Source organism: Sinocyclocheilus rhinocerous, unplaced genomic scaffold (assembly GCF_001515625.1).
Source record: "Sinocyclocheilus rhinocerous isolate Xijiao unplaced genomic scaffold, SAMN03320098_v1.1 scaffold2077, whole genome shotgun sequence".
NCBI lineage: Eukaryota > Metazoa > Chordata > Actinopteri > Cypriniformes > Cyprinidae > Sinocyclocheilus > Sinocyclocheilus rhinocerous.
This window is the reverse complement of record NW_015655567.1, coordinates 218,240-229,177: the sequence shown is the minus strand read 5'-3', so window position 1 is coordinate 229,177 and position 10,938 is coordinate 218,240. Positions and strand designations below refer to the sequence as shown.

General features: G+C 35.1%; 1 protein-coding gene across 1 annotated transcript in view; it reads right to left on the bottom strand.

The window, feature by feature from the left end:
• LOC107718456 (mitogen-activated protein kinase kinase kinase MLT-like) overlaps nt 1-10,212 on the bottom strand; it is a 24,540-nt gene extending 14,328 nt beyond the window's left edge. The window contains exons 1-5 of the mRNA XM_016525535.1: nt 10,198-10,212; nt 8,896-9,002; nt 7,148-7,283; nt 316-360; nt 201-228 (exon numbers count right to left, since the gene is read on the bottom strand). Of these exons, the coding sequence (XP_016381021.1) occupies nt 201-228; nt 316-360; nt 7,148-7,283; nt 8,896-9,002; nt 10,198-10,212 (331 nt within the window). The remainder of the gene's footprint in view (nt 1-200; nt 229-315; nt 361-7,147; nt 7,284-8,895; nt 9,003-10,197) is intronic.
• Nucleotides 10,213-10,938: the final 726 nt, after the last annotated feature.

The window sequence follows — 10,938 nt, the reverse complement described above, 5'->3', positions numbered from 1 at the left end:
ACGCGCACGCTTATGTTTCTATCATAGCAGGGACTCTCACTTTCAGTCAGCTTCAGTTGACTGTATCAGTTCTTATTGCTTTTATACTGACCTAATGATCTTTTCTATTCTCTAACCCTATACCTAAAACACTATAACTATCAAAGAAACCATTCTGGACTATATATATATATATATATATATATGATGAAAAATCTCACCTTGAAAAATCTGCTCCATCCAGAATTGCTGTAAAGACAAATTATGTTAAAAAAGAACAAAAATCTGAAAGTAAACTCTGATCAGATCATCTCTATTGAGAAATATTCTACCCACCACATGTTCTTCTGTCCAGGAGTGGATGGCCAGGTTTGGGAGAAGCTGTCAAACACAGACAGAAGAACAGAAAGACTCACATGTGCATCTGTGTCATCATTTTCACCTGTTAACTGATATTCAGCTAAATATTCAGCCAGTGTAAATATGGAGTACAGATCAGCCAGTGTTAATATGGAGTACAGATTTATCAGTATTAACAACAAGAACGACTGAATACCCACAATCAATTTATCAACTTCTGATTCGTTCATAATACAGTATATGATGCTCACTTGTGATCCCAAAAAATAAATATTGGTATACAGTATAATCCCTCAATTGCATAAGTGTAAAAAATTATTTTAACAATAACTCTTGTTAGATGCTGTGAGGAATGCTATTTTTGACATTCTCAGCCCGTGTTTCCAACGTCTACTTTCTTTATTAGCAAATGTTGAAGCTTTTACAAAATAAAAGTTAGCATTTTGTCTTTATTATTTTGTTTTTGAATTACATTAACTATTAATAAAATGATGTGAAACTGTATCCCAGGTTATGTGATGACATCATATTTTACCCTTTAAAGTAATGAATTATTCCATAAAATGTCAAATTTTCTTTAAACTTCTAAGAACATAATCCAGTTCCATCAGAACAGACAAGACAGACAGACTGATGCACAATATAGCTCAGTCAAGATTGATCATGTATCACACGTTAAAACAGTCACAGTCCTTTGATTTCAGCCCAGAACTGTGTTGTCAGTAAATCAGATCTTTAGACATCAGTACAGGAAGATATTACAGTCTCACCTAAATCATTGATACGAGAGATTTCTCAAAAAAAAACAACAAAAAAAAACTATCTAGTGGAGATAAATATAACGACAGCATATCTGAGGAATGCACATGATGTTATTACATTTTTACCTCTAAGAAATAACCCAAGCAAAAGTTTTATCAAATATCAGAAGTATTTTTATATTGGATTAGTGATGTCAATATGCTGACCAGCTCAGTGAAAAAATAAATCCGAGATAAAGAACAAAATGTTGACTATAAATACATTTTTATAAGAACCAATACAGTTCAGTATGATCACAAATGTCCTATAGTACTCAATATTTCTGTGTAGCATAAGCTTAGCAACATGCACAAGCACAAATTCAGACAGAATGGATGAATATACAAACCCACACGTTATCATTATTTAGATGACAAAGAGTCAAATTAGTTTAATTAGCTTTTCAACATTTCCTTCACTGTACAATATGTTTTACCATTCCTTGTGAAAAAGAAGTACACTTAAGCATACTTTTACAAACAGTACTTATTAAATAATATACTTTAAAAGAATATACTTAAGTGCAAAATGAATGTAATGTTATTGGACATTGATCATTGCATTTAGTACATATTTCACATGTAATATCACAATTCCTTTGTCTTTGAAATATGGTTAAAGAACTGCTGAATGTACTGAAAAGAATTTATGCTAAACTGAATATAACTAAATGTTAGTTTTATAATGTTATTTGTATGTCGTGTATTTAAATACATGTGCAAATTATATGTTTGTAATGAAGAAGCTGTGTTTTAGTACATTTCAAATATATTAACATTAAATTTAACATGCTACAGTTAAGCGCTTTACATGTGCTTTAGTGTGTTAGTCAAGTGTCCTTTTTTAAAATTTGACAGTGTTACAAAGTGCACTTATTAAAAGTGTGTTTAGAAACATAGTCATGAAGATGTGCTTTCTTTAAATACACTTCCAAGTGGCCTTTTATTTCAGTAATACTATTGCACTAAGTACAGTTTTTTTAAATACTTCAATTGCCATTACAATTAAACTCTCCTTTTTTCATAAGCTTAGCAACATGCACAAGCACAAATTCAGACAGAATGGATGAATATACAAACCCACACGTTATCATTATTTAGATGACAAAGAGTCAAATTAGTTTAATTAGCTTTTCAACATTTCCTTCACTGTACAATATGTTTTACCATTCCTTGTGAAAAAGAAGTACACTTAAGCATACTTTTACAAACAGTACTTATTAAATAATATACTTTAAAAGAATATACTTAAGTGCAAAATGAATGTAATGTTATTGGACATTGATCATTGCATTTAGTACATATTTCACATGTAATATCACAATTCCTTTGTCTTTGAAATATGGTTAAAGAACTGCTGAATGTACTGAAAAGAATTTATGCTAAACTGAATATAACTAAATGTTAGTTTTATAATGTTATTTGTATGTCGTGTATTTAAATACATGTGCAAATTATATGTTTGTAATGAAGAAGCTGTGTTTTAGTACATTTCAAATATATTAACATTAAATTTAACATGCTACAGTTAAGCGCTTCACATGTGCTTTAGTGTGTTAGTCAAGTGTCCTTTTTTAAAATTTGACAGTGTTACAAAGTGCACTTATTAAAAGTGTGTTTAGAAACATAGTCATGAAGATGTGCTTTCTTTAAATACACTTAAGTGGCCTTTTATTTCAGTAATACTATTGCACTAAGTACAGTTTTTTTAAATACTTCAATTGTCATTACAATTAAACTCTCCTTTTTTCACAAGTGAGTACCAGACTTTACCTGAATTCATATTAGTGAAAGTCTGATTAGAGGAACAGATGTAATGCATTTCAGTTCTACTGGAAGAAATATTGAAATACTCTTTCTTGCCCGTGTCTTTCATTCTCTCTCCCTCTCTTTCTTGATGGTGTGCGAGTTCCTCCCAGTCTTCACACTGCTCAAATTGGCCAATCTTAATGTCAGTGAAATGTCAGTTGTTCGTAAGTGTGCGCTGTCCTCGCCACGCTGACAAGCTGTTCCCTCTCGCTCTCCTCAGCATGTGGCTATACATCCACTTCATTTGCCATAAATAACATCCATAATGACCCGGTGGGCGTCAAGCAGCCTCACCTAATACAGCCTTTACAGGGAATCAAGGAAAGTGACTGCTCTAACCTCCACAGCACACGACAGACCACTTGCTTCCACTTAAAACTATTCTAAAAAACGCATATTTTATCCAGCAAACAAATACTGTTCCTGATAGAACAAAAGATTCAAAAAGCACAAACACACTCAATCTAAATCCTAAACAATCCTGAATAAAAACAGTTAATTTTGATTAGACCACTACCAGTGAAATGTTTGGGCTGAGTCTATTTTAAGTTATTATTAAGTTTCAAGACTTCTACTTGAATGGTCAAATTAGCTTTGTAGACAAAAATAAACTGTGCCTGTCTTTACGAACACTAAAATGTTCTTTTATATAACTGAATGAATAAGTAAAGCAATATACTGTATAAAAGCAGTTTGTGTTTTGATGAATTTGCTGATGATTAGTAAAAAATTAGTAGGTGTGTCCAAAATGTATTAGTGTATATTTAATTTAATTTAATAGTGTATATTTTTTTAGGTTAACCCTTTAGCGCCCACGGTACACTGTGTGTATGAATATGTTGACATGCTTTAATGTTCAAAAAACACTTTATTTTTCAAATACTGTACATTATTGTAGGTCCTCTATGCCCCGCCTCTCTCAAACGCTTCGTTTTCAACAAAGCCCCCTCCTTTGACAAGCGCAGTCTGCTCTGATTGGCCAGCTGACCCAGTGCATTGTGATTGGCGGAGGCCGTTCATGAACTCACTGTCTGTCCTGCCACGGCCAAGGAGGCCGTTCATGAACTCACAGTCTGCCCTGTCACGACTAAGGCCGTCCATGAATTCATTGCCTGTCCTGTTATGGCCATGGAGGCCGTTCATGAACTCACTGTCTGTCCTGTCACGGCCAAGGACGCCATTCATGAACTCACAGTCTGCCCTGTCACAGCCAAGAAGGCCATTCAAGTACTCTCTGCTTGCTCCGTTACAGTCAAGTGGTCTGTCCATGTCTCTGCACTGCCATGGCTTCCTGCTCTGCCGTCATCACCCGAGCGCCCTGCTCTGCCTGCTCCGCCATGGCTCCCCGCTCTGCCCGCACCGCCATGGTTCCATGATTTGCCTGCTCCGCCATGGCCACCCGATCTGCCTGTGTATTGATGTTGTAACCCGCTGTCGGTGAGTCTAGTCTGTTCATGCCTCGTCAAGTCTGTTCATGTCAAGTCAAGTCAACTTTCGGATTATTGTTTGGATGTTTGGATCACTCTGTAAATAAACTGCACTTGGGTTCTCACTACGCTCGCCTTCAGTGGACTGAATTCGTTACAAACAGTATATGTTGTCTTTTGTCATATAGTTATCATATGTCATATAGTCATATTATGCCACAGATACTTTTGTTATATCACGTCACATTAAAATACCAAGTGTTACGTTATTCTTCTGATGTCTGAAAATAGAACTTAAAATTGGAACATTTACAACTTATTCAGTCAAACGAACAAATAAGGATTATTTATAGTGCAACCTAATGATTTGAAACCTCTTCTGACCTTTAAATCAAAACATACTCATGATTTTATGACATCAATTACTGCTTTATTTAATCAGAAACACAGTCTAAATGTTATTTGTGTATTTTACTTTCATTTTATTAGAAGTAGGCCAACAGCGCCCCCTACGGAATTAAAACGCCTTACCGAACTGGGCTTTAGGACCCGGGGGAGGCTGCCGCTGCTACCGCTACACGTGCTATTACTGTTTACTCTATCATACACCGAACGCGTCATTCTGTACATGCATTCTCAGTTTTGATGCAGCGATCCAAAACAGTGACTCTAATTGCCATTCAGGCAAAACATTGCTTCCAGAATTAGTCACATTTCTGATGTGATCTAATCGCTAGCACACCCTGAGCACATGTGAGTTAACATATTCCTCTTATCGGCAAGACATATCGGCACATTTATTCATATCGGGCCGATGCCGATCGCGGGTGGGAATGTCCACATGTTGGTGATATTTGGGAAGAACAGTCCATAATTTGCACTGAAGTCGCCAGCTGCAATAAAAACGGCATCAGGGTGAGCCGTCTCTAGTGCGCTTAGTACATCATGGAGCTTGCCTAGCGCAAGATATGTACATTTAAAGCCATTATCGGCCGATTCTGATATTCCGATAATATCATGCATCCCTAGTCCTAATCACTGTCATCGGATGAGTCAAACGCAGCTAAGCTCAAAGGCATGGGGATCTTGGAGGAGTTCAGATTGGCCTGTGGTTCCAGAGGAAACATCTGATCAAACTCCCTCATGATGGCCTGCAGCGCTCCATCACACGACACCTCTGAACTCACTTCCTCCGCCACACTCGAGTCAACAAACAACTCTGAGCTTAACGCTGCCGCCAGAGGAAGAAAGAACTGATAGGACGAGGACAGATGACAAAAGAACACAGAAAAAGTCAAAAGGACAAAGACAGGAAAAGAAGAAATGAAGGTAAGGAAATCAGTAACATAAGATTTGAACGGTGATTCAGAAGGGCAAAGCGTACAGCTGAAGACACGCAACCACTGAAAAGATTGCGCTTCCTTTTTTGCAACACTTTAAATAGTCATGAAACAAGCTAATAATGTTTCTGCTGTCATGTGTGTTTATTCATACATCGTTCCTGTAGCTCAAACAGTAAAGCACGGCACTCGCACGCCAAGGGTGTGGGTTTGATCCACACGGAATCTGTGATCTGACTAAATATATGCCTTGAACACAATATATCGATTTGTACGAAAGCGACTGCCAAATGCATAGATATAAAGGATCTGTGGAGGCTGTAGTCTGGTTTAGTTATGCAGTGAAACACTGCATCCCATGATGCTCAGGTGAGCCGCAAGTAACATACGGGAGTGGCTTGTTTCTATGTACGTTAGAGACCTCTTAAAGGAACAGTTCATTCAAAATGTCACAATTAACTGTCACAATTAATGTCACAACAACACAATTTTCTATGGACTATGAAAAAGAAATGTGCTCAATTGTTTTGAATGTGTACTTGTAGTGTACTTAAAAATCTTATATTTATATATATTTAGAAAAAAAAACTAATTGCAGATAATATAATATGAACGAAATGTCAAATTAAAAGATTTACTTTAAAGTACATTTTAAATCATTATGTTTTAATAACATAATTTTAATGTACACTCATTTTGTTGTGTTGACTAACACTAAAACACATGTATAGTACTTGATTATCTTTTTACTGTAGTGTTATTCAATACATTTAAAGTTTAGTTTTTAAATGTACTAAATTGCAACTTCATCATTACAAATGTGTAATTACAAATGTATTTAAATACATGAAATACAAGTTTCAATAGAAATTACATTAAAGTATTTTTTTAGTTTAACATAAATGTTTGTCAGTACATTTGTGAGTATACACTTTAACCATATTTCAAACACAAAGTAATTATGAAATCCAGATATTTGTTCAGCTATTTATAAATCTTTCAAATAATACATTTTCCTTTCATTGCAATTAAGATGCAATTAAACATAACATTCAGGTTGCACTTAAGTATTATCGTTTAAATTATATTATTTCCGTAATAAACACTCTTTTTAAAACTATATGCTGAAGAGTACTACTTTTTCACAAGGGTTATAGTAATTTTATTGTTCTATTTTTGGATCTTGACAGTCCCTTGTCAGTTGCTTTCATAGTATGGAAAGGAGCATGGATATTCTATAAGATATATTTAAGACTAGAAATATTCTTCAGAACATCTCCTTTTATGGTCTACCAAAGAAATAAAAGATCTGGGAAAACATGAGAGTAAAGCACGACAGAAATGATTCAGATTGACTTTGGAGTAAACGATTACTTTTGGTTAGAGCGATGAGTCAAAGTCCTCAGTGACCTGCAGTAAGACAGAGACTCACCGGTGTGTTGGACTGCTCGATGAGCTTTCTCTCCCACATCTTTAACTGTCTCTCTCTCTCTTTCAGCACTTGTTCTTTGGTGCTCAGATCTCTCTCCAGCCGCTTCAGACGCTCTAGAGTCGCCTCGATCTCACACCTGCTCACACAATACACATCATATTCATCAACACAATACCACTATTCATGAATCGAAAAATCGATAATTTTGACCCATACAGTGTATTTTTGGCTATTGCTACAAATATACCCCAGCGACTTAAGACTGGTTTTGTGCTCCAGGGTCACAAATCAATAAGTGATTAGCTTGTTTGCCACTGACAACATACCTATTTGTATTTATTTATGCATAATGTGGCATACACTGATGTACATAAAATATTTATGGAGATGTAATTATATTTAGGATTAGGTGATACATTATTATTTTTTTTTTACATTTTAACATTATTTATTGCTTTCAGTTTTTTTATTATTTATTATTATTATTATTATTAATTATTTTGTAACAAATTTTATAACAACACTCACACTTTTGGATTGCACTAACAATTTTAGCAATATAATTATAAATTTCACTGGACTTTGAGGCCAGAACAACAGATAAAAAGAAAAGAGAAAAACACTTATTTAAAGATAAAAAAAAGCAATATTAAGAAATTTGTGTTCAAATATGTTATAACAACTGGCAAAAAAAATAAAAAATAAAAAAACACTTTTTGGGTCTAATAGTGCTCATAGTTTTTGTTAAACCTGTATACAAATGTCCCATTTTAGACACACATGGTGTCTGTACTGTTAGTACATACTCACAGGCATGTATTTTGTATTAAAATATGTTTCCACATGCTCTAACAAATGGCTATATGGTGTTTTGAAGAAACTGTTGTTTTTGTATGCTGATTTCATTGGGCTGGTCATCAGTCACAGCATACAAAGCTCTGCAATTTGATGGAAGAATAATGGCTGAATGCTGTCTTTATTCCCTAGACAGCATAAATGCTGCTAAAGGTGAGACATTTTCTTAGCTGGTCGGCGACATTTAGTGCAGAATCGTCCAGCGGTGTTTCTTTAATTATAGGTGTGTACAGTCAAGCCTGAGTCATTGTTCGTTTGTAATATGTTATGTAACCAGCAGAGGGAGCTATGCATTCTCTCCAGACAACAGTTATTTATAAATGGACAGCAGCTAGAACTCAAGTCCTCAAACTCCTCCCATCAGGACGGCCCCTCTCGTTTAGCCCCACCCCCTGCTTGCTCCACTCCAACCCAAAACTTCCCGTGTGATTGATTTCCTTGTCAGTTTCTTTTCTGACAAACGCTGTTGAAATTTCACATTTACATGACCTCAATTTCCCCTTTTTGACCCATCACATTTCTTCTCTTCTTGTTTCTGTGGCTCTGTCTGTTTCTCTGTTTAGCTGTAGGGAGGGACAGGAACCTCTTTGTGGCCCACTTCCAATCTTAATATAGCATCGAACACCCAGAACTTTCTAGACCACCAGTACACAAAATGTGTGAACAGGCACGCATGGCAGTGTGTTAGAAATAAAATAAAAGTGTTACATTGTGTATTATATTATACTATATTATTACCTACTTAATTTTGCTTAAAACTTTGCAGTATTTAAACTTTAGTTAAATTTTGTGTTGCATTTTTGTGTAATGTAGTAACGCAAAAAAATCCATCAACTGGCAGGAATATGATATTGATATTTGTGCAGTATGTAATCATTAGTGAGTTACTGTACCTCCACTCTGCTTTATTGTGCAGGAAAGTGTTGCACTCATCAGGTAAGTGACTGTCGTTCCACATGGACTCCAGCGTGGACAGGATGTGTTTGAACAGCGGCCTGTCCTACAACACCATCAACAACATCTTCATTAAAACAGCAGCATTTCCCACAGAGACACGTCAAATCACTTTCTGCAATACTGAACTCAAGACTATGAAAATGTATACGCTGATGGTTGGCTCAAACAATTACCTGGCCAATAAAAGCACACTCAAATTCTCGTCTTATCAATAAACAACACTACACCAAAATGCACCATAATGAAAAAAAAAAGTGAAAAAGAAGTACACGTTATCATACTTTTAAAAAGAGTACTTATTACAGTAATAATATACTTAATACAGAGTTCTGGCATGAAACTCTAGATGGCGCAGTCCGATAGGTCTAACTCAATCTGACCTAATGACATCATTATCACATGGCACAGCTGATTGGTTCTCTCCTGTATCGGTAGCCAATGAGCTCGCTGCTCAACATTCAAATATATGACTAGTGCTTGCCGTAGCAGTTGCAGCTTGCTTCAGAAACCCTCCTCCTTCCCCAGCTCCACCTGTATAGATCTGCTACGAGGTGATTCATGTATGCTATATGGGGTTATTTCATGTATGTTATATTTACAGCAGCAATATTTCTTACATGCTCACAGCAGCATGTTGTGGATGTATTGGCAGTAGCAAGTCTCAGTATTTATCTATTTATATTTATATCTATTCCGCCAAGACCAAATACATTAACATTGTCATGTGCATTACCATGCCAATCCCTCAGAGAGTTGTCATGACAGAAATGTACTTAAGCGCAAACTGAATGTAATGTTTTTGGACACCATGATAATTGCAATTAAATAAAAATGTATTATAGTTTAAATTGATATTAAATGCAATTAGCTGAATTACACATTTGTAATGATGAAGTTACAATTTAGTACTTTTAAAATATGTTAACTTTAAATGTAATATCAAAAATTATAATCAAGTACTTTACATGTGCTTTAGTGTTATTTAAAATGTAATTTAAAGTAAAACTTTTAATTTGACATTATTACAAAGAGCACTTTTTAAAAGCCTGCTTAAGTGTGTTAAGAAACAGTCATGAACAGTGTTGGCCGTAACGCATTACAAGTAATACAAGTTGTGTAATCTGATTACTTTTTTCAAGTAACTAGTAAAGTAACGCATTATTTTTAAATTTACAAGAAAATATCCGAGTTATTTTTTTAATTAAGTAACGCACGTTTTCTCATGTATTCACTGTCACCTCTCCTGTCCCCATGTTGAGAGAAGTGAGGCTTTTACAGTAGGGCTGGGCGATATGACGATATTATCGTATATCGACGATGTCTGCGTTCCAATATAATTTATCCTTATTTAGGGTATAGGCCTATTCTATTTTGAGCTGCAGTTTAATAAACGTTAAACAGAAAAAAGACAAAAAGTAGCACTGCATGTGTCTCTGAATACTTATTTAAACAGACTGTATAATGATGAAAAACCACAAACATGACAGGTAAAATTAAAATACGCAAATTCCTTCAGCGCAATATTTTTTTCCAGATTTTTTAAACCGTGTATACAATATAATTATGTTTAATTAAGCTGAGATATAGCACTATAAATTCTTAATTCATTTGCGCAAACGGTTGAAGACATTCTAGTACTATATCTCAGCTCGCCCCTCGACATGCACGCGTTCGGAGTTTCGGCAGCCCAACACTGTATATTATATTGTGGGCATTGTATTTTGACTACCAGAAAGGGAAAAAAAAACCTTAACGTTTTTGCTCAGAATTTGTTTTAATCCCTGCATGATTTTAGTCATACATGATAAAAATCAAATACGTTATAGCTTGACTACAAGTTTAAAAACAACGCTGCAATTGTTATAATTAAGGAAATTAAACTCACCATCATGAAATGTGTCTACACAGGCGATAATGCCAAAAGAAAGAGAAACATCGGAAAATAGGCATATTTTATTCAAGACATTATTATATGACAT